The 24,865-nt window shown below is 46.0% G+C and overlaps 2 protein-coding genes and 1 pseudogene across 2 annotated transcripts; all 3 read right to left on the bottom strand.

Annotated features, from left to right (window-relative positions):
* Nucleotides 1-1,804: 1,804 nt before the first annotated feature.
* LOC120700323 lies at nt 1,805-2,732 on the bottom strand. The gene is made up of 3 exons (XM_039984550.1): nt 2,622-2,732; nt 2,233-2,308; nt 1,805-2,100 (listed from the first exon to the last, which is right to left on the bottom strand). The coding sequence occupies exons 1-3, from the start codon at nt 2,730-2,732 to the stop codon at nt 1,805-1,807; spliced, it is 483 nt and encodes a 160-aa protein (XP_039840484.1).
* On the bottom strand, nt 2,610-3,776 carry LOC120696638 (phosphoglycerate mutase-like protein 4). Its single transcript, XM_039979606.1, has 3 exons — nt 3,659-3,776; nt 3,063-3,113; nt 2,610-2,960 (listed from the first exon to the last, which is right to left on the bottom strand). The coding sequence occupies exons 1-3, from the start codon at nt 3,761-3,763 to the stop codon at nt 2,823-2,825; spliced, it is 294 nt and encodes a 97-aa protein (XP_039835540.1). The 5' UTR covers nt 3,764-3,776; the 3' UTR covers nt 2,610-2,822.
* A 7,697-nt stretch (nt 3,777-11,473) lies between these two features.
* On the bottom strand, nt 11,474-22,902 carry LOC120696630 (annotated as a pseudogene).
* Between the last annotated feature and the right edge of the window lie 1,963 nt (nt 22,903-24,865).

Here is a 24,865-nt window from a genome sequence, read left to right as displayed (position 1 = left end):
TTAAGCTTCTACATTTCATATTGAATTTTTTGTGCCTTTACTTTTATAGAGTAGTATCTTGATAAGATTGGCTATAGGTTGCTAAACTCTTTTGGAATGAGGGTTTAACACTAGAAGAACCATAGTTGCACATCTAGATAGCATATTTTAGATTAAATTTTTGTGCAAACTAGTTGGAGCCATAGATTAAGATTTTTAAAATGCCTAATTCACCCCTCCTCCTCTTAGGTTAGAGCACCCGATCACTTTCAAGTGGATCGAGCTCGAGTTCCCCCTACGATGGTCGACGGCAAGCTTTGGTCCAAGGTCGTCGGAGCTTGTGGTGTGGCCACGGTCGACAGACAATCGGCGATGTCTTTTATCTCGTCCGTTCGGTTGAGTGTCTACTGCGGCTCTTCTTAAATCCTGGTGGTGATGGAGCTCCGGCTAATGTGGGGAAGACGACGAGCCGATGATGGAGTCCGGCGGTGTCCAATGGTGGCTGGTGAAATTGGGCTCCGGAGGATACGAGATATCGATGTTCCTAAAGACTTGATTGTAATTTTTTTTATTTAGGCTGTGTTTGGTTCATTCAAAAAAAAATTCACAAAAGAAATGTATTAAATGAAGTCTATTTGTAAAAATTTTTTACAGATAGGTGCAACTTTGCGAGCCGAATCTAATGAGCCTAATTAATCTATAATTAAATATAGTAATACTATAGTAACCATGCTCTAATCATCCTCTAATCGTACGGTCAAAGGCCTCAATAGCTGCAGTAACTGCCATAGTACCATGATTGTGGAGAGAGTATCGTAATTAGACTTTATGTAATACCTCTAATTACTGGTCAAAGTTGCGAAAAATTTTCGCGAATTTTTTTTCGCGTCCAACCAAACACGGTACAAGGGAGAGTCTGCAAAACAGCTATTTTTTGTATTCTTTCTAAACATATCTGTATTTGTATGGTGCATCAACTTTAATAAAAATATATGTTTTGATAAAAAAAGCGCTCATGCCTCGCTTGTCCCCTTCGTGGCACTCTCCCGATCGCGGCTAGAGTTTCACCGCCGGCACCCCTAACCGGTGGCGGCGGCTGCCCCCTCCGCCCTCTTCCTCCTTTGCACCTGCGCCCCTGGCCGGCGGCTCCCCGGCACCTGCGCCAGCTCCCTTGGCCCTCCTCCTCCCAAGAGATCTGTAAGTGACCCGAATCGATTCCCCCTTTCTCTTAGTGATCAAAATCAATTGGATTCTAGTAGTAATCATTAGATTTATGTTGCAATTGTCCATTTGTGTAGCAACTAGTGGTTGATGTGCCCGAGTGTCTATGGAGACCGAGAACACGCGTATTTGATGAAGTCAGATCGGTACATAAATGTTTAGCACGCTTGATTACTAAACAAAAATGAATGACAAATTGCTTGCTGCATGATTTGTCTGAATTGAATGAAATATTTGTTGGTGTGATGCCAATATGAAGCATCTTAGAAAAATAATTGTATTTAAGATTTCCTTTCTAAATTGATAGTTTGCGTGCAAATTAGTGAAAAAAATGATTTACAATCAATTTGAATATCAACAGTCCCTCGATACTTCAGGGGCATTACAGACATTTCCCGGCAAACCTACGGCTTCAGAGCTATTCCAACAAAGCGGTTTTCAACTTTCTCACAACAGCTTTTTTTCACACTCGCAACCCAACCAACCAAAACCCTTATTCACCAACAAAATAACACCACGTGTTGTACTCGTGCAGAAGAAAATAACATAGAGCGTGGTCCGAAGATGATTGTGCTTAGTGCATCTCCAATACTCATCGCGCCCGTTACACAGAGGCCCCGTCGCCCACAAATGAGTTCTCCCGAATGCCATTTCCATCAAGATGGATGACGTCTCCACACCTCTCGAGGATCCACCGCCCAGTGACGCCGGAGACACGGAAAACGTTCAATGAAGTGTTAGGAATGTTCCTATGAATGGAGCTGTTGGGTGGATAGGTGTGCCTGCACAGCTCCTGTATGGCTGCACTGTGGGAGACCACCACAACCCTCTCCCCTATCCATGCAATAGCAGCATAATTAGCGTAGAACCAAATGCTTGAGAACTGCCATGAGCATGCATCTACAAGCAGCAGGGCAGTGTGACATAAAAAGTTCAGATTTGTTTAACCTATTTCAAATTTTGGTGTAGTGTTGTTAGCTATAAGGAAATTTGGGAGATTGAAAAAGATTAAGAATGAGGCTTGCAGGTTACCGGTGTGTTCTTGGGCAATCTTATTTAAGTAAGAAACACATCGCTCATTTAACTGATTCGGGCTTTCTCCACCACCCTGAACATCAATACAAATGTTGATAAGTTCTTCAGAGTGAAGTTGAGAATTGCATGGGTTTATCGTCGGTGCAAGTAGGCAAGGAAAACTTGTCCTGTTTTCAACATCTTATTCAAAGTTGTTACTAGCAACAACAGGTTCAAAATATTTGTAGAAATATTCACATGGTGTCAATTCAAAATCTTAATAAATATAGACCAGCGGAGCGACCATTATTGTAATTTGTAAGTGAAATGGTTCCATAACATTATAGCAATACTTTAGAAGTTGCCGGTTACAATTTCAATATGGACTAATTAAGCTGTGAATTTACCGGTATTTCTTGATTTCTGCTCTCAGCAATTTTAGAAATGTCAAAGGCTCTGAAAACATCTGGATATTTCTTTACAGCATCATCCCATTTCAAGCCTTGGAGATATCCCATGTGCATTTCTCTCAGTGCCTCATTCAGCTCCAACTGAAAAAAAAAATGAGTAAAGGGACAGAATGCGCAACACACTTATTCAATTTTCGTTCAGAAAAAAGAACAGAATGCACTTACATTTGTTACACCACACACTTTTGCTATAATTTTTGCAGTCTCAGCAGCACGCTTCAAATCAGAAGAGTATATGGCAGCTGGTTTGGCTTCTTTTGACAGCCGATGAGCCACCTTGTCGCCAGATATTTTACCAACAAGAAAAACGTCAATGCTAGACATTGAACTGCAAACAATAATCAGTTCTTAATTGCATTTTGCGCAAATGAAGCATACCACAAGGGCTTGCTGTCTACCAATCTCATTTAGCTCTGGGTCCAATTGTCCCTGTTGAAGAATCTTGATTTCCATCAGTAAAACAATCTATCTTGATTTCCGTCAGTAAAATAATCTTCTTTTCCGTAAAAAAAAAAGACAGCTAATGGAAGAATGGCTACAAGTAGCTCCAAAATCTAGCATTTCCCGTAGTTGATATGAACATATTGCTGCAGTTTAATGCAAAAGATTTGGCATCATTTTCCAGCTTCAGAAAAATCACCCAGCCAATATTCAACATTCAAGAAACAAAAAATCTCACAGACTATATGCATGCCTGATTTACAAGGCCAAGGTAGTATCACTGGATTATCCATTCATCATCTTGTTGGTAAATATGGATGCTAGAGATATTGTTTCCTTATTAGGGACAGAAGTTCGATTAATATTTGAAGGATGGACAACTTGTCTGCAACCAATCATGTGTGCTTGTGCATTCAACAACTTCCCTCTTGTTCGAACTTCGAACAACAGCAGAGACTACAAAATCTAGCAGAACCTGCCATGTGCATTCAAAAAAAAGGACGGTGAAGAGAATCAGGAGGAGGACGACCGACCTGGAGGATGCGGGAGGTGTTCCCGGAGGTCTCCCCGTGCCGCACCACCACCACCTCCGTAAACTCCTCGGCGCCGCTGGGCGCCGACACCAGGGTGGGCGACATGCACGATGGGTGGCGGCAGTGTGACAGACCCATCGAGTTAAAGCGCTTAATTAAGCATAATCGTCATCATTTGAACACATCAGGCGTATTAGCTTAATTAAATATAATTTGACAGCGTATTAGCTTAATTAAATGTAATTTGACAGGCTGTTTCCAACCCACAGGCCGATCGAAACACACCAGAAATCTCAAACGAAGGCGAGCGCAGAAGGTACCAACATGATAAAATCTTACAAAAAATAGTAATTAAAACTAAGACTTTACAAAATAGTTTTAAATTTAAAATTTGCAAAAAAAATGATAGCACGGAAGAGAATCTAACTTACAGAGTATTTTTACTAGAGAATAAATAAAACAAACTAAATAATTCGAGAACTACCGAGACGTGAAGATAAGGCGCCACATCGAGCCCACCGATATGACACCTAGTTAGCTCCTAAATCTGAAATAGGATAAATAACAAATCCTGAGCAACTAATACTCAGCAAGACTTACCCGACCAGTGGGTATAACTTAGCCCACATATCTAGACATGCAAAGCTTTCTGGCTGGTGATTAATTTTGCATAGATTTATAAAACGATTTCACGCTAAAGTATCTCAATTTGCGTAAAATAGGTGAAGCTGTAGCTAAAATAAACCATGCCAAACAGTCCACCAGTTGCAATCCACAAAATCAATGTGATTCTAATTCCAACAACATAAAAAATTCACAACACGTTTATTATTGCCTGCAACATCATCGTGATCCTGTTTATTGTTTAAGATTAAAAGATAGTGACCTGCTAACAAAGAAACACGGGAAGACTAACAGCACGTTTGGTTCCAAGTGTACCAGCACTATGGGAAACTGGTAATTCGCCGTATGCCTAAGAGTTCGCCGTGCGCAAATCATTGGGCACACGGCGAAGAGAGCCTTTGCCGTGGGCCAAATACAAAACACACGGCCAAAATAAAGCACACGACGAAAGAAGACTTCGCCGTGTGCCCTAAGCTCAGCACACGACAAACCGAGAGCTTTGCCGTGTGCAACAGACCGGCACACGGCGAAGAGGGCGCCCGTCACTCGTGCAAATGGAAAATGGCCGGCTGCAAACGGCCGGTCGACGCCATCCACCTTTGCCGTGTGCTCTGCCGGGGCACACGGCAAAGTCTCCCTATTCACCGTGTGCCAAATCCACACACACGGCAAAGAGAGCGCCACGTGGCCCGACGTTCACGGCCGGTCGACGCCGGCATATTTTGCCGTGTGTCCCCGTTAGTCACACGGCGAACAAACCTCTTTGCCATGTGCCACATGGAGGCACACGGCAAAATATACAAGACGCTACGAACTTACTAACAATCGAACGCGTGGCTAAGAGTTTTATAAATTCCATAAAATCGAAACATAGTCTGAAAATTATGAAATTTGTCAAGCGGTCATAATATCATGCAAGGAGGCTATGGTAAAAATTTGATTGCATTTCTCATTTTTTGACAAACGTTGTTTAACAAACTCGAGTTTCTCCGAAAAAGATCTATATAGTTTCTAAGATTGCAGTTACGTCTGTACGCGTAATGATGTTCAAATTATAATTTGTGTTCCAAATTTTTTCTATAGACAATAAACCACATGAAGTAGTTCATGTTCAATTATGGCAATTTTTTGGACTTGTTTGCCATTTTTTGAATTTTTTAGTAATATTAGAATTTAGGTGAAAATAATGAAATTGAGCTATATATGCATAAAATAATGAAATTTTTTCAAAGAAGCATTTCATATGCAATGTTTAGTGAGTTTGGTAATATTTTTCAATATGCATTTCATTAAATTTAGTGAAACATGTTAAGCAAGTGCTGGCCATTAAATGGAAAAAGCCTCCAGCTGAATTCGTCCAGAAGAAGCACCAAAGGAAAGAAGTACTAGAATGGTTCCAAACTTTAATGTTCCCCGATGGGTATGCAGCGAATCTAAGGAGAGGGGTGAACTTATCTACTATGCGAATCAATGGGCTGAAGAGTCATGACTACCACATATGGATTGAGCGGTTTCTTCCGGTGATGGTTCGAGGCTATCTCCCTGACCATGTCTGGTAAGTGCCGGCGGAGTTAAGCAATTTCTTCCGCCAGCTATGTGCTAAGGAGTTGTCTCGGACTGTGGTTGAACAAATAGAAAAATTGGCCCCTATCTTGTTTTGTAAGTTGGAGAAAATATTTCCACCCGGCTTCTTCAATCCGATGCAGCATATGATTTTGCACTTCCCGTATGAGGCACGGATGGGGGGCCTATTCAGGGCCGTTGGTGCTACTCAATTGAGAGACAACAATAGATCCTTCGAACCCAATGTAAAAATAAATACAAAATAGAAGCTTCCATTGCAGAAGCATACACTCTGAATGAGGTCTCCAACTACACAACAAAATATTATGGTGAAACCCTTCCAAACGTGCATAATCCACCCACTCGTTACAATGAAGGAGAAAATGAAACGAACCTCAGCCTCCTCAAAGGCCAACTTGGAAGTACAAGTGGTGTGACTCGTAAGGCCTTGCTCAATGAAGTGTTGCGCACTATCATAATGTATGTGTTGACGAACCTAGTGGAAGTCGAGCCTTACATACAGTAAGTTCTCAACAAACTATTTCCTCGAGTATTAACTATTCTGCATCCAACTCCTTTACCTCTCGTTTATATAGGGAATTTACTCAACAATTCTGGTGTCGCCGAAGAGTTCCAACCCCGCAGAAAGTTGACGCCCTTCTTAAGTACGGTGCGGGACAAAGAGCCCCCGATTTCATTTCTTAGTTCAAGCACAAGGTATAACAAACCATCATGCTTGTTAGACATTTGAAGTTCCTTGTCTATGCGAATAGTATGACAAACCATCATGCTTCTACCTGCAGGCCCAAAATGATGCGTCTATGTGTCCCGAGTTGAGACAGGTTGAGAATGGTTGTGCCTATAGGGTCTTGTCATACTTCGGTTATGACATCAATGGATATCGCTTTCACACAAGAGCCACGAGCAGAGTCGGCCCAATCGAAGAACAACAAATTCTAGAGTTTGTGCGACAGCCCTTGATTGGGTCGAGTATTATGGTATAATTGAAGAAATCTATGAACTCATATTTTATGATTGCAAACCTCTTAAGCCTGACATATTCAAATGCCATTGGTTTGATCCTAACGAAGTGCGACGGACCCCTCATCTCGGCCTAGTCGAAATTCGCCAGTCATCAGTGTATCCAGGAGATGATGTCTATATTGTGGCTCAACAAGCCACGCAAGTTTATTATCTCTCATATCCGTGCAAAACTGATGATCGCCTTACGGGTTGGGACATTGTGTACAAGGTATCACCACACGGTAAAGTACCTATTCCAAACAATGAGGATTACAACATAGACCCAAACACATATGACGGGGAGTTCTTTCAAGAAGATGGGCTTGAAGGGCGTTTTGAGATAGACTTAACCGGAGTGATCGAAATGGAAGTACACGATGATGAAATGGTTGATGACGAGGACGCTGGTGAGGAGGTTCGTAATGTGAAGGACCTAGAATTACTTGAGCGATTACAATTAGGCGATGACAATGAGGATGAAATTCCACCTTTAGAGCACGGGCTTGAACTTCTCGACTTGCGTGATAGTGATGATGAGACATATGATCCAGCTAATCCCGATGAAGATGATTATTTCTAATACATGTATGATCCGTACTAATTGATTTATTAATGTTACTTTCTAATTATGTCGTATTTATTTTCTTTCTCTTTATAAGATCGTTTTGTATATATGTGCTGATTGGTTTACTATTTTTAATTACATGTGATTGAAGAAAGATGCCGGGCGGCGGACTTCAACGATCGGTCGCCTCACTGTACGGAAGAATGATGCCACACTCGGATGCTGGTGAGGGCTCTGATAGGAGTTCCGGGTTAGGGCGAGGCAAGGGTCCAGGGAAGGGTGGACCCAAGAGGGGTCGAGGGAAGGGTGGAGGCAGGAGGGGTCGAGAACCTTCGCCTGTACCGCCGTCTCATGAGGAGGAGGAGGAGGAGGAGGAGGAGGAGGAGGTGGTGGTGGTGGTGGTGGTGGTGGTGGTGGTGGTGGTGGTGGTGGTGGTGGTGGTGGTGGAGCCTGTCCAGGAGCAGGAGTAGGAGCGGGACGAGGAGGAGTGGCAGGCAGACGCGCAGGAGGAGGGGGGAGTCGTCTAGTGCTGAGGAGGAGGACACGGCCGAGGATACCTCTACGCTGGCTGTCTGGTTGCGAGGTCCCTCGCGACTCCCAGATAGGCCGATACCTGTTGTCTTGCGCCCGCTGATTCGACCGTGCGGGGATATGTAAGTAATTTGACATGTTATTACTACCTTTTCGTTTCCTAACTCGAAAATCACGGTACAAACTAATATTTTCTCCTAATCACTTTTGCAGGAGTTGGACTGTCCTCAGTGGTGGTGCTCACAAATGCAAAGTCAACGGCATCCTGGGTCTTTTGTGCAGGGAGCACTTCCCAGTCCTGGTCCACTATCAAGGACGGTACGAGCCGGCCTGGACGTGGGACCACTACATCGCCGCCAACAACGATCAATTGGATCGGAGCGGCAGAGCCTTTGAGAACAAGGCGGAGCGGGTAAAGGGCGAGCTCTGGGTAATTTTTCCCCGCCAAAAAATGGTGAATACATCACATTCATTGAATATTTTGTTAATGATGACATGATCCATCATTTTTATATGCAGGATTTTTACAGGTGTGATGAGGGATACGAGGAGTGGGCGGCGATTGTGGCTCACAATCGATGCGTTAAATTCGTCAAGGACATGCATTATGAGGCGCAAGTCCAGTGCATCATCAACTTTTGTGCACTTTTCCTTAAGTAGAAGATCGGGAAGCCTGAGGCGAGAGAGTTGAAGCTGACCCGAGAGCAATACTTACAGGTAAGTTCAAATTTATTATAAGATTAAATACATCGTTAAATGTCTCTCTTCTTACATGTCATGTATTTGATCACGTGTAGGTTCCTGCGTGGTGGTGTCGTAATGACACCGTGTGCTGGGAACGCATAGTGGACAAGTGGTTCGACCCCGAGTGGCAGGAGAAGCACGACGCTGGCCGGCAGTAGCGATTGCTGATGCCAGATCCAGCGCACCATCGAGGCAGTCTCAACAACGACGAGTACAGGGCTAGATGGGTACACACTACACAGACTCATTTCTCTAATCTAACGTTCAATTCAGCATAATTTGTAATCAACTTCTTCCTTTTTCGCAGTCGTCCTCACATGAAGGCCAGGAGTGCACCCCGTTCGTGGGATGGGCTCTGGCCCGCAAGGGCATCCAACGTCAACTACAACCCTGACGACCCCCCATCGACGTACAGCAACCCGTCCGTCCACAGTCGTATCTAGGCGTGCACAGAGATGGGAAGACAGCTCCATGGGCCAGACTGGGATCCGAGGACCTAGCCCCTTGATGGAGAAGTCATTATGAGGGTGGGAGGAGGCAAGAAGCATGGGCGCTACTATATTGGCGACGACCTCGTAGACACGTCCAGCACTCCCACCCTCTCCCAGATTCGAGCGAGGAGCACGGCCAATAGCCCGGCCATACGCCCACGGCTGTCCGCGTCGTAGCTCCAATTGCAGGAACTTCAGGTTATTTCTTATTTATTCATAGTTCGTTCATTTGGTACATATATTTGCTTTGCATCGTAACATTATCATGAAATATTGTAGAACCAAATACAAGCGCAACAGGTGGCGTACGAGGCGGCGCTAGCCGAAGAGAGGAGGATACGACAAGAGAACGGGCAGAAGCAGGCGGCAGAGATGGCCCAGATGTACAACTACATTCGAGGTCTTTCTGTCCAAATGGGTAATCCCATCCCACCCATGCTATTCCCTGTGGCTCCTGCTCCTACTACTCCTCCGGTGAGCAACTTGAAAACCTTTTAGTTTCTTTTCAAGTATTAGATACTTAGAGAACTTTAGATTTAGAAATTGTGACTTACATTACTCACTTAAGGATTTAGGGGATCTAGAGATTTAGACTTGCTTAGATATTAACTTGAGAATTTGATTTTTGTCTCACCTACAATCTACTGGCTTATATTTTTTGCAGAATCAATCGGCGGCATCGAATACGCCAGATTTGTCGCCGGGCATCTCACCGACACTACCCCCACACCAGTTGTTCCCACCTCAGCTCGGCGGCGCACCACTGTTCGACGACCCACTGCAGCCATAAACTTGTTGATTTGTGCACTTATGGACTTGTAGACTTTGCATCGGACTTGTGGATTTGCATGGAACTTGTAGACTGTGTATTGCATTTGTGGATTTGCATTAGACTTGTACTTGTACTTTGCATTGGACTTGTGAATTAGCGGCTTTATATATTGTGATGCTATGATGTTTGTTGTGATAAATAATGCCTTGAATGTTTGTTTGTGATATATGTATTGATATATGTTGGAGTGGGTCCTTTAAACCTAAAAAACAAAAAAACAGGGTTTCTTCGGTCACTTTGCCGTGTGCAGTGGCCATGGCACACGACAAAGTGACCATATAGGCCAGCCTGGAAGACTGCTTCGCCGTGTGCCACAACGCAGGCACACGGCGAAGTGACCATACTTCGCCGCGTGCCTGGGGTGGTACACGGCGAAGGCGCGGAGGTTCGCCGTGTGTCGGACGTCAGGACACACGGCAAACCCTACATTTTCGCCGTGTGTCTTGTGGCTTGGCCCACGGCGAAGATCGACCAACGCCGTCAACGGAACCTCACGTCGTTTGCTCACTTTATTTCACCGTGTGCCCGAGGAATGGCACACGGCAAACGCGGTCTTTGCCGTCCACGTGGCTACCGTCGGCGATTTGCCGTCGGCCACTGTCGGCGAAGACTTCGCCGTGTGCCAGGGGCACACGACGAATTATCAAATTCCGGTAGTGCAGCGTGCTGACGATTATTGGCTATTCAAATTCAACCGTGAAAAACAAAAGCAGCTGCAGAGTTGCCTTATTCACTGAGAAAATAACAATATATGGTGTTCAGGAGTCTAGAGCACACGCATAAGAATATAGCAATATAAAAAACATTGAAAACCATTCAGCTAACGTGTTCCTGAATCTTCAATAGCGATTGTGTTATACAGAGACCCGTCACTGCCGAATGAGTTCTCCAGAAAGCCATTTCCATCGAGATGGCTGACTTCTCCACACCTCTCAAGGATCCACCGCCCCGTGACGCCGGAGATATGGAAAACGTTCAACGAAGTGTTGGGAATGTTCCGACGGATGGAGCTGTTAGGTGGATCGGTGTGCCTGCACAACTCCAGTATGGCTGCAAGGTGGGTGACCACCACAACCCTCTCCCCTGATGAAATTTTATCCATCCTGAATGTAACTCAGTTGCATGTTGATGAATCTGTTAGGGAAATCCTCCTGTCCATGACATTATCACTATATTATCAACATTCTTGACGTAGTATAATGGCTGCCTATTTGTCTTTTTGTTGTCCCATGTTGATTGCATTTCATGTAACTGCAAACTACTCTACTCCCATTCGATAAGGTTTATTCAAATCATTGTCTGCTGATTTTTGTAATTTCTGTACCCTTGTGCTTGATTACTGTGGCAGTCAAATCCGACAGCCAAGGAACCTAGATTACAACGAAATAAACACTTTTTTTTGGAAATGTTCAGTTTTTCACCTGTTTTCATGAAAAAGAATCTGATAATGAAGATATAAATCTTTGCCAATATCTAAGAATGCACTTTTGATTCTGTGCCATCAGTGTTACAGTATAACCACTCCCTATCACCTCATAACTACAGCAGCGTGTAACTAGACCCCCTGGGATCGCCTGAACATCACAATGTCACAAAGCGTTCCACACTGAAATCACCCCACAAGAACTCCATACCACCTTATCCTCCCAAATTTGTGATGGGTCCCTTGAACCAGTGTCGCGCGCTGATGATCCATGACAATAGAATGAGGGTGAACAGCCCACCAACAGCGACCGGGGTGTAGTTGAGAGTGTCCTTGGTCACCGGGTATGAGACTGGCAACGAGAAGAGAACGGTGCTGGTTGCCACCCAGAGGACGGCGACCCAGCCGACAAGCACACTGTACCAGCCAAGGTTGAATGGGCCTGGCACGAAGCTCTTGCGCGCCAGCATCACACGGAAGAGGATTGGCAGTGCATAGGCAATGTAGATTGCAGTTGTCGCGACCGATGCCATCGCCTGGAACGCGACGAGGCTGCCTAGAGACTGCATTTAGATTGGAAAGAATGTGAATCTTGCATTGTTCAAGTGCTGAAATACTGCCAAAGCAGGAATAAACTGAAGGCTCATTTCTTAAGGGTAGCAGTGAAATGATCATGCGTTGATCAAATACTGAAAAAGTAGGAATGGACTGCAAGCTCATTCCCGAAGGTTAGAAGTAGAATGGTTTAGTTCAATTACCGGCAATGCCATGCAAAGGGAAATGAAAGCTGAGAGCCAGACAGCGTTTATCGGCACTTCGAGCTTGTTAACTTTATGCCAGAGGGACGAAAATGGCATTGCCCCATCTCTTGAGAACGCATAAGTCATCCTAAATATTCAAAAGAAGGACATCAGTGTACCATGATCACTCTACTATGGAGGTCAGACATCTCAATGACAAATAAGCAGAGGATCACCTCGAGTTGCTAGTCATTGCCACAGAAGTATATGGCGATGGCAACGATCCACAGGCAAATGATCCCTCCAACACCACTCCCATACCGGCTTTTGAAGGCAAGGTAGAACACTTGAGCAATCGCGTACCCTCCCGCATCATTGTCAGGGCTCAGGAGGTAGGGAATGTCCTTCACTGCAAACGTGATGCCAAGTATGTAGCCCCAGCCAACTATCGACGATCTGCCAATCGCGCTGATTATACCAATTGGGCCATTCCTGTCTGCATTTTTCGTTTCTTCTGTCTGCATGAAACAAATTTAGAATCAAAGTATTAGGACAGCGCTACGTACAATAGTAAGATTTCCTAATATGATTGAAGTTACTTGAGGACTTTTTCTGTACCATATGCGCAGATGCATCGTATCCTGACAATGTGTATTGGCTCATAAGGAGCCCCAGAACAAAAATATAGAGGTGACTGTGAATTCCAGCATTGTTATCGGTGTTGAAATGGGTGAACACAAACTTTGCACTGGCCCTCTCGGTGGCAACAACTGGTACAGCGATCATCAGGACAAAGACACCTGAAAAGGATGGGTATCCATGTATCATGCACATCCCAAGCAATTTTGTGAGCCTTCCATAATCAACAAAATAAATACTGCTATGTGTTTGATTGGTTCTGTAAGTGAAGAGATCCATATCTCTATCTCTAAAAAGAGGCTAAGGGTGACGTTTTTTGGTGTACATCCTTGCCTCTCCAAACTTTGGTTAAGCCTCCGACAGTCGTGATTCGTCCGTTTGAACTCACCTGCGATCCCTGTCCTCCGATTCAATCTCGCCCGCCCGCTCCATCCCGCCCGCCCGCACGCACGCCGCAGTCCGTGCACGCAGCGCCCCCCACGTAGCGCGCCCCCGCCCCCGCTCCCCGCATGCAGCGCTCCTCCGATCCGATCTCGTCCGCCCGACGCGCTCCCCGCACGCCGCCGCCGCCGCAGACTGCTCCCGATCCCTGTCCTCCTCCGATCCAATCTCGCCCGCACGCCGCAGTCCGCACCCGCTCCCGGCGGGCTGCCGCACTCCCGAACGCCGCCGCCAGCGCCGCCGTCGAGTTCGTCCGCGCGGGATCCGGGGACATCCGTCGTCGTCTCCCCCCGGGACCTCACCATCACCGTCGCCTTCGCCGTCATGTTCGTCCGCGCGGGCTCCGGGGGACATCCATCGTCGCCTCCCCCTCCCGAACGCCGCCGCCGAGTTCGTCCGTGCGGGATCCGGGGACATCCGTCGTCGCCTCCCCCCGGGACCTCGCCATCACCGTCGCCTTCGCCGTCACGTTCGTTCGCGCGGGCTCCGGGGGACATCCATCGTCGCCTCCCCCCGGGACCTCGCCATCACCGTCGCCTTTGCCGTCACGTTCGTTCGCGCGGGCTCCGGGGGACATCCGTCGTCGCCTCCCCCCGGGACCTCGCCATCACCGTCGCCTTCGCCGTCACGTTCGTCCGCGCGGGCTCCAGGGACATCCATCGTCGCCTCCCCCGGGACCTCGCTGTCGCCGTTGCCGTCGCCATCGCGTTCATCCGAAGCGGACCATGTAGAACAGGAAGCGGCGTGAGGCATACAAGAGAAAAAAGAGTAATGCAAACAAGGAAAATGAGCCAGGTTGAACCCTGTTGGATCCAAAGTGACAGTTTGGTCTTGTGCTCAACTGTTGTTTGCTGACCTTTTCCTCATCTCAATCTCCTTTTAAATCTATTGCAGGTTGTAATATACAGGATTTCAAGCCGAGTGATGCTGATACTAATATAGCCGAAGATGCAACGGGTATGATTTTTCATATGCTGGTCGGCGTTCTACATCTATGGATGACAAACTCATTCTACCTGTCTTTAGGAATTTGTGGGCTGCGACCAGAAAGTGATAGGACCCTGAGTGCCTTGAATTCAGATGATAAAGGAGGACTTGAAAGGAACAAGAAGAGTCGTGAAGCTTATCGGATGAAGAAAGACGTAAGCCAGGGAGGCGTAATAATTTCATCAGGTGCCTGTTTTGATTGGACCCATATTTGCACCATTATTTTCGGCATGTAATTATGTGACCATGTTCACTGATATTGCAGCAGTTGATGACCATGTAGAATGCATCTCTAGCACTGCTCCAACCATCGATCACCCCCCTACTGGTATGCTACGTAAACATCTTTCTTTGCTTTGTCATCTTACATTTAGCTTTGCTACTGATCTGTTCCTATTTCGTGTCTCACAAACTATATGTCTGATTACACTATGTGCCGTGCAGGTGAGATCAATGGAATATGAATATGACCGTGATGGATATTATTTAGCTATGAATGACTGTGTACACACCTGACACCTGAAACCTGTTAAAAAATGTATAGACACGAATGACAAAGTTGCATCCATCATTTTTCAGAAAGTGAAAACTCTCCTTTTTTTGTCATATCTTACAAGTTTTAGTTGCTTGCAGAAATATGGCTGCAATGTTACCAACCAATGTTATGGACGATGACATCAACAAGCTCTGCAGGTGCATCAATCTGGGGTTTGGGTTCAATCCATCCTCCCCTCCAACACCATTGCCATCACAAAGGTACGCATGCACCAGCCCCAACTTGATTGCGGTTTGTTTGGTGGGGAAGGCTAATTTTGTAGGCTGTTAGTGTCTCCACATCATTAGAATTCGATTGGTTAGGATCTGGCAATAGAGGTGTTTGGGACTTTTCTGGAGTGCATGCTATTCAAGGATAGCAAGCGGTGCTGGGCCTCATGGGGCATTGGGGCTCAAGGTACGTATCCATCCACATTCTGATCTTAGTATGTCCGAAATTCCACAGTGCTTCATATGAAAAGAATATCTCTGCGTCATCAAGGTACATATCCATCCACAATTCATTGGAGTTTCATAAAGCCTCAAGTGGCTGTGGGCTGTGGCAATAACCTGGTATACATGTCACCTACCTACATTGCAGAGAATATCCCTGTCTTTCTCCATGTGGTAAGCTAGCTTTCATAAGTCGATTCTGTTGGACAAACTTTGATTAATCGGTAATTTTGGTTTTACTGGGTCTGGATGTCCCGGGTACTTTCTAATAATATGTAAGCTAAGAGCCTAAAACTTGCTATGATGTTATCTCAAACTGACTCAACTATATTATTTTATTTGCAGGTCACTTAATAGCAACCATTTGATGGATAGATACCAGAATTTATTTGGATTATTTATGCAGCACATCAAACTCTCATTTTTTACAATGCATTGTAGCTTATTTTGCTCGGTTATGAGGGTAACCACATAATCTTGATCTGTCAAGTGATGGATTGCCATGACCGTGCGGCAATATGAACAAGGTATTTTGTTGCTTATTAATGTAGCAGTTTGTTTGGTTAACTGCTTACTGAAAATGTTCGGATGCAGATTTGATTTTCTTGTAGATATGTAACAGTTTCATGCATTGAACTATATATATAAGTGATATGTACTGTGATTTTAATTTTGAGGTGTTGTGGCATGTTTGAAAGTAGACTCATCTTGTTAAATGCTATTTGCAGGACACTAAGCATCTAGGAAAATATGATGAATTAAGAGGAAATTAAACATTGGTATCAGCTAGCAATTAGTCATTTACTTGAGTATACAGTACCGAAATGCGGTGCTACATATCTTAGTATGCATCACTCAATGTTTGAAACTACACCAACATGGCCTTATGGTACAACATGATACTTTCTGATTAGCTTCATCACAGGATGTTTGGAGTTGCATACATGGTCTTGGATAGAGTCAATGGAATTTTGATAGTTGAACATTTCTATCAGAAATACTATGGTTTTTTCCCATCAGTGTCTTATCCGGTGCAAATTTTTTTTATGAAATTTCATTTGTCACTGTTAAGTTGATTTGTTGTGTGTGTCATGTTTGGAAGTTGTACCGGTTGCTATTGCCAAAAGGTATGATCATGAAGATTTTGGAAAAGGAGGCATATTGTTGTTTTAAAAAACTCTAGAACTCTTCTCGTTCCTTGATAGGCTACAAATATATATACATAATACATGGGCCATTGGGCCTCCACACACGCATACATACAGTCCAACACTCCCCCTCAAGATGGGTGATAGATATCTATCATTCCCATCTTGTCACATGCAACATTACAATCTTTTCCTCCCAAGCCCTTAGTTAGACTATCCGCTATTTGACCTCTACAGTTTACATATCTTAATTCTATAGTTCCATCATCCAACTTTTCCTTGATGAAGAAACGATCTATCTCCACGTGCTTTGTTCTATCATGCTGAATTGGGTTATTTGCAATATTGATTGATGATATGTTATCACACCAAACTCTCAATGGACCTTTTCTCAACACATTCAACTCTGATAGAAGATTCTTTACCCACAACATCTCGCTTACCACAAGAGACATAGCTCTATACTCAGCTTCAGCTGTTGAACGAGACACAACTGATTGTTTTTTGCTCCTCCAGGACACCAAGTTTCCACCAACAAAGACAATAGCCAGAAGTCGGTCTCCTATCATCAAGACAGCTTGCCCAATCAGCATCACAATAACCTTCTATATTTAGATGACCATGGCTCTTGAACATAAGTCCCTTTCCAGGGCTACTCTTCAAATATCGTAGTATCCGATAAACCACATCCAAATGTCCACTTCTTGGATCATGCATATAACGGCTTACAACACTCACAGCATAAGAAATATCAGGTCTTGTATGACATAAGTAGATGAGTCTTCCCACAAGCCTTTGGTAGGTCTCTTTATTCACCGGATCACCAGATTCAGCACATAACTTGTGGTTTGGATCGATAGGTGTTGATAAAGGCCGACAACCAAGCATGCCAGTCTCACTAAGTAAATCTAATACATACTTTCTCTGTGAGAGGACTATACCTTTCGGAGAACGAGCAATCTCAATGCCAAGAAAGTACCTGAGTTGACCAAGATCCTTCACCTCAAATTCCTTACTCAAAATTTTCTTTAGGTGATTAATTTCTTTTTCATCATCACCTGTGATGATGATACCATCCACATATACATTCAGAACTACAATGCGCCGCCCAAAGTGTTGATAGAATACGGTGTGATCCCCATTACATTGTCTGTATCCCATTCCACACAAAGCACGTCTGAACCTATCGAACCATGCTCGTGGAGACTGCTTGAGGCCATACAAAGATTTCTTCAGTCTATAAACCTTCCCGACTGCCTCAGGTTTTGAAAAACCAGGAGGAATCTCCATATACACCTCCTCCTGAAGATCACCATGCAAGAAGGCATTCTTAACATCCAGTTGGTGCAATGGCCAATCAAAGTTTGCAGCACAAGAGATCAATGTTCTAACAGTGCTCATCTTTGCAACTGGTGCAAATGTCTCATCATAGTCAATTCCATATGTCTGACTATATCCTTTTGCAACTAACCTTGCTTTATATCTCTCCACCTTTCCTTCTGGGTTTTGCTTCACAGTGAAAACCCACTTGCAACTAACAGCTTTCTTCCCCTCGGGCAGTTTTACAAACTCCCATGTTTTATTCTTTTCAAGAGCTCTCAGCTCCTCCAACATAGCTTCTCGCCATTTAGGATCATGCTTTGCTTCTTTCCAGTCCTTAGGGATTACTACAGACTGTAATGACGCAACAAATGCTCTATATGCAGGGGACAATGACGCATAAGAGACATAGTTACTGATGTCATGCTCAAATCCATACCTTGGTGGAGGCATACCAGCCTTAGCTCGTGGTTCTTTCCGTAATGCAATGGGCAAATCATCCAAACCAGATTCTTCAATCTCAGTCGAAGAGGTTGATGACACATCAACAATCTCTTGAGGGGTTGCTGATTCAGGAGTTATTCCTGGAACTTCTTCTCGAGATGTACGCGTCCTCCTCTTATACACTCTCAATGGGCCCTTATATCGGGGATCCTCACCTACAGAACTGTCCTCTTGACAAGGAGTTGGATCCAAGTCACTCGTCATTGTCTCCATTCTTGGTTGAGGAGTAGAGCCAGTAATCACTGCTTCCATTCTCCTTTGATTTTGCTCAATTGGACTACTTATGACATCATGGTTCTCCCCCTCTCGATCATCCTGATTTATGCTCAGATCATCAAGTTCAAACAAGGAGCTTAAATCAGTCTTCTCACCATAATAAGGTTCTAATTCCCTAAATGTCACGTCCATACTTATAAATAGACGACGTTCAGTAGGACACCAACACTTATACCCCCTTTGACTTGATGAATAACCCACAAATATGCATTTCACTGCTCGAGGATCCAACTTACCCACCGAAGGTCTATGGTCCCGGACAAAGCAAGTGCACCCAAATACCTTAGGTGGAATAATGAACTCATTCACTCCTCTTAACATCTCATAAGGAGTTTTCCACCCAAGCAATCTCGAAGGCGTACGATTGATCAAATAAACTGTTGTCATCACTACTTCACTCCATAAAAACTTTGGCACATTCATAGTATACATGAGTGAGCGCGCAACCTCCAAGATATGGCGATTTTTCCTTTCAGCTACTCCATTTTGCGGAGGTGTATCAGGACATGTGGTTTGATGCAATATTCCCCGAGCTGATAGAAAACTTTCAAACTCATTGTTCACATACTCTGTTCCATTGTCTGTCCTTAGTACCTTAACCCGAGCATCAAATTGATTCCCAATAAGTGAGCAGAAATCACGAAAACATTTAAGAACCTCATTCTTCTGCTTCATAAGATATATCCAAGTCATACGAGAATAGCAATCAATAAATATTACGAAATACTTCATTCCACTAATTGAGATGACTGGGCATGTCCAAACATCAGAGTGGATAAGCATAAAAGGAGATATGCTCCGAAGCCCTTTGCTTACATATACTGATCTTGTATGCTTTCCATACTCACATGCATCGCAAACAAGTTTTCTTTTATCCACCTGGCACATGATCTCTGGGGATACTTTGGCCATGGTATCAAATGACAAATGTCCTAGTCGACAATGTTCTAGTATCACCTTAGCCCCATTTTCACCCATAGCAGCTGTCAAAGCAGTGCACGAGGTATCTTCTCTCCTATTCAGGAACCATAGACCATTACGTCTTACACCACTACCGAGCATTCTCCCCGTCTTTCTATCCTCAATTAAACAATTCTCTCGATCGAGAGTAACACGACAATCCATATGATCCACCAAAGCACTTAGGGATACTAGATTAACAGGAAAGGAGGGAACATATAGAACCGACGATAATGTAATTGACGGAGTGCATTGAACTGTGCCCACACCTTTAATAGGTTGAGCAATTCCATCGGCGGTTTGAATAGTTTCCTTTTGCATAGGAGCAAATGGATTATATGATGCAAATTCACTTAATGTACCCGTAACATGCTTGGATGCACCTGAATCTAGTATCCAATTTGCAAGAGATGTACCTTTTATCAGGATGAGCAAGGTTGACAAGGATTGTCTTGGTCGCTTTCAATTCCTTTGCATTTGATATTTGTTCTGAACTCGCCATACCTTGCTTGGTGCAGGATGGCATCTCCTCTGTCCGCATAATGAGCAGGCTGACCAATTTCTCTAGTCTAGCCAATTTCTCAAAAATTTGTTCAATTGTTTGATTTCCCCCCCCCCCCTTGCAGCAGGCATCTCCATCTTCATTTCATTGACAGCCGACTCCAATTCACGGCTATTTCCAGCAATGGCCGCCAAGAGCGCCACCTCTAGAGAACCGCCCTTTGCCTCCATATCCGTCTTCCTGGATTGCAGAGGCTTCAATTCGGCAATTGCAGCATCCAATCCGACCAACTGTTTAGATGCAGCCGCTTGCTTCTTATTCACCTCCATGCTGCTCTTTTCCACCGAGCTCTCCAGCTTCTCCACCTGCATCACGGACGCCTTGGCAGCCCTCTCCTTAGCCTCCACCTGCGCCCTGCTGCACGTCCCCACCGTTGCGCTCGACTGCAGTGCCTCGACCTGGGCGCACTCGCTGATGCACTTGGCCATCTCAGCCTGGCTCCACCCCTTGGCGACGCAGGCCTTCTGAAGCCGCTCCACAACCCTGGTCTCACGCGCCGCCTCTGCTCGGGGGCACCCAAGCGAACCCCGCGCACCACTCTGCTCTGCGGCGCCCGTCATCACCTCCGACGCCACGGGGCTCTCCTCCTCCACCGCCCTGGGGTCGAGCGCTCAGCGCCTTGGGACACGACGCCGCCTCCGCCGCGGGCGGAGCACCTCAGCCCGCGGGCTCGGCGTGCTCCGTCACCGTCTCCCACTCGCCCTCCGAATCCACGCCGTCCTCCTCTACCTGGCTCTCCAACAGCTCGATCTTCCGCGCCGCCTCCCCGCGCCGGCGCTCGGGCTCGTCCCGCGCCCGCGCCTCGCGTGCCGCCTCCGCCTCGGCGCGCCCGAGCGCCTCTCGCGCTGCCGCGAGGCGTACCCCCAGCGCCGCGCGCTCCTCCTTGGCGTCCCTGAGCGGCGGCGCGAGTGCCGCGAGCAGCACCCCGCGCTCCCCGCCGTCCCGCTCCGGCGCTGCCTCCGCCCGAATCGCCATCGGCTCTGACACCATGTTGTTTTGGAAAACTCTAGAACTCTTCTCGTTCCTTGATAGGCTACAAATATATATACATAATACATGGGCCATTGGGCCTCCACACACGCATACATACAGTCCAACACATATTGTGTTTTAGAAAATGAAATTTTGATATATGCCTTGATCAATAAGCATGGATTTCTAGCAATATGCTATTTTGATATATGCCTTGATCAAGAGATCAGGAATGAGCAAATCCTCTGTTGTACAATTGACAAGTTTGGTAATGGAATATAAGTTCAAAAATTTGATCTCTTGATTTTTTTTCATGTTATCTTTTTAGTTCAAAGCTGATGCTTGTGTTTTGGTTCAAAATAGCATATTGCTAGATTGTAATGCTTGATGATCATAAAACAATATATTTTTTATGCACCTCTTGTTTTGATAGAAAAAATTTTCAACTTCCGTAGCAACGCACGGGCATAGTCCTAGTACTTAATAAAGACATTACCTAGCATATTCCAAAGAGCAGCAAACTGCCCAAAGAAAGATAACCAAGTGATAGAGAGGCTGTTGATGACGGCATGGCTCAGCAGAATTACGGCATGGAAGGCAAAGACAACATACTTGGATGCCAGGTACCCCCCTCCATTGTTACCACCTGTGCTGAGCAGGACGATCACCTGAATCAGCTGCGCTTGCGAGAAGTCGATACTGGCCGTGCCTGCCCACTGCAAAATAAAGATGGGATTGTCAGCCCACTAATACTGAAAATTGAGGGGAGAAAGGGGGGCCTCAGAAAATTGTCTGGTTACCTGTTCTACAATGTTGAACCTGAAAGCAACGGAAGTGATCCAATAAACGGCAGAAAGAATTGAGGTCAGGAGGAGTTCGCGATCTCATAGTACTGAGCATGAAAACATGACTAGCAAATGGTGTCCTCATGAATTCACCAACCATTTCAGAATAGTGTTTATTGTCAGAAATCCTAGTCCCCGATGGAAAATTCGCTATGTATGCGATAGCAGCTATCATGTACATACTCAAGTCAACGCATGCAGAACAACTGAACAAGATGCTCCAGGCCTGAGGTAAACGCAAAATTGGTTATAAAAAAACGCACGATTTAGTAGAGTAGACCCACTGATACTATAAATTTTCAGTAAGCTACAGTCTGAAAAAAAATATTAGCAGTAGTACATTTTTCTTCCTTGCTCATAAAGATTAAAGCATGCACATTGACCGGGGGGTGAAGCATGATTGATTACGAAAAAAAGGTTTCATTTTTTTATATGTCCCGAGCAGCTAAAAGGAACAGAGAGTGAACAGAGACGGGGCACTGAATACTGATACGTGGTGGATTGGAAGATAGCAGTGCAAGTAAAATACCATCCGGTGATCCAGGAGGCGAATGGCGCCCACCGGTCGCCGGAGAGGCGCGCGCTCCAGTAGTAGAGTCCGCCGGAGGTGGGGAAGGCGGAGCAGATCTCGGCCATGGAGAGTCCGACGGCCATGGTGAAGGCCCCGTCGACGAACCAGCCGAGCGTCATGGTGGCGGGGCCGCCAAAGGCGAGGCCGGTGTTGTAGAGCGTGGTGACCCCCGTCAGCACCGAGATGACGGTGAAGCAGATGGAGAAGTTGGACACCACCCTGCGACCGCGGTCGACTGATCGAGTTCGAGTGAAGCAAGGAGCAGGAAATTAAAATGGTCGAACTGACAACGGAGAGACGGCGTGCGTACGAGAGGTGGCGCTTGAGCTCCTGCTTGTATCCGAGCTCGCGTAGGCGGCCATGATCGGTATCGAGGGCATCGGCGGCGGCGACGGTCGGGCGCTTGTTCCAGGTCATGGCGCCGCGCCGCGCCGTGTGTTCAGCGTACCGGCGCTGTTTGGAGGCGACTGGCGACGTGCCGGCGGGGAGGAAAAGTCGATGGGCGAGGGCGCGAGCGAGATGGTGACACGGGAAGGAAAGCCAAGTCAACTGGAGAGTGAGCCGGACGACTTTGGAGCCATTCTTATCACAGTCAGGGTTTTTTTTCCAACCGGACACCCCAAACCGGAGCACTCCGGTTCCGGTAAACCGGACCGGTATGACTGGTTACCGGTAGAAACCGGTCAAATTCAAATTTGAATTCAAAAAACTCAGTTTAACCGGTTCGTTCCGGTATACCGACTGGTTAGACCGGTTTACCGGCCGGTTTGACCGGTTTGAATTCAAATCCAAATTTAAAATCGCATGTGTAACTGGTTTGGACCGGTATACCGGTCGGTTAGACTGGTTTACTGGCGGTTTGACCGGTTTATCAAGTGGGCCTTAATGGGTCGTCTCATTTTTTTCTTTTCTTTTTTGTTTTAACTTTAAATGCCCGAAAAATTTGTTAAACGAACGAATTTTGGAGAAAATTTGACACCATTAAATTCGTCGCACCTTTAAGTATTTTTAGAAATTTTTCATTTTTTTGAATTAAAATTTGAATTTTAAATTTGGGCCGGTTTGCTACCGGCCCAAACCGGAACCGGACCGATTTGACCGGTAACCGGTCAAACCGGACCGGTTCCCACCGGTAAGGGAACCTGATCACAGTATCATGCTTGGGTGCGAAGAACCTCTGAATCTTGCTTGGATTAGTTTTCCCGGATGTCTCCGTCGAGACTGTTTACCAAGAAGCAGCAATGACTGAAAGGGTCCTAAACCAGATTTATATAACTAAAGTCCTGAATCCTTTTCGGACAGGCCTCTCGTCGAGACACACATGGGCACGTTGGGCACGTTGATGCTCCTACACTACAGTATGCATTACTGTACTGTTCCCAGTAGCAACGCCTAGCCGTTTAGGTACTGTACTGTAGGTGGGATAGTCCAAGCCTGCTGCTGCTGCACAGCAGCTGCCGTGACGAACTAGCAGTGGTCATCACGCACGGCAGCTCCCATCCCCATCCGTCGGTCGCTCGCGTACGAGTACAACGCTACACGCACAGGCGCAGTGCCGAAGAGTGCAGGGCAAGGTAGTACGGAACTCCGCGACTGCGAGCTGCTAGAACCGTTTCTCCGCGACTGTCAAGAGAGATTTTGTTCACTAATAACTGTCAAGAGAGAGTGATTGATCTCCTGATGATTGTCTCACTCACACTCCACTGTGCTAGTGTTGGAGGTGGCCGAGCAAGGCGCCAAAAGTCCAAGGCTGCATCTGCTTAAGGCCCTGTTTAGATGCGAAAATGTTTGAGCGTAAAGTATTTGTGGGAGATGCGAAAATGCTTAAGGCCCTGTTTAGATGCGAAAATATTTTGAAGACAACTAAACAAGCCTAAAATGATCTCTGTCTTTGTGGGAGAGATTCTTGAGCTACGGTAGCCCACTGCTGCTACTGCAAGAGAATTTCTAACTCGCTAGTCCACCCTCGCTCTCGGCTCGGCCTCCCCTCTCTCCAGTCTCCACGGGCCACGGCCAGTCGGTCAGGGCCGAGCCCGTCAGTCACCGTCGTCCCGTTCGTCACCACCACACGCAGACGCAGCTCCCGATGCCCGGCTTTCTTGTCTGCCATTACGCCAACCGGTAGCGTACCTCCCTCTCTGCCTTTGCGCCGCGCGCGCAGACCTACCGCGCGCGCTCCCCTCTCTCCCCCATGCTCCTACTCCTACCACCTCTGCACCTGCTGCAAGGCAGCCGTTGTTGCACACTGCTGCAGGCCTGCAAAAGTCTCTTGTACAATGCCATGCTTCCTCTGCATTTCCTCCCCTCTCTGACCACCTTGCCTCATCTGTGTCCCCCCTCTCCTCCTTCACCTTGAGAGCAAGTATTATGAATGACATGGAGCCGGCTGAATCCGACGTGGGAGAGAGAAATCATGAGAGAGACAGAAACGGGCGTTTCGCGGTACGCCGGCTAGGAAC

This window comes from Panicum virgatum, chromosome 3K (assembly GCF_016808335.1).
Source record: "Panicum virgatum strain AP13 chromosome 3K, P.virgatum_v5, whole genome shotgun sequence".
NCBI classification, from domain to species: Eukaryota; Viridiplantae; Streptophyta; class Magnoliopsida; order Poales; family Poaceae; genus Panicum; species Panicum virgatum.
Note: the sequence above shows the minus strand (reverse complement) of the source record. Positions and strands in the feature narration are given on the sequence as shown.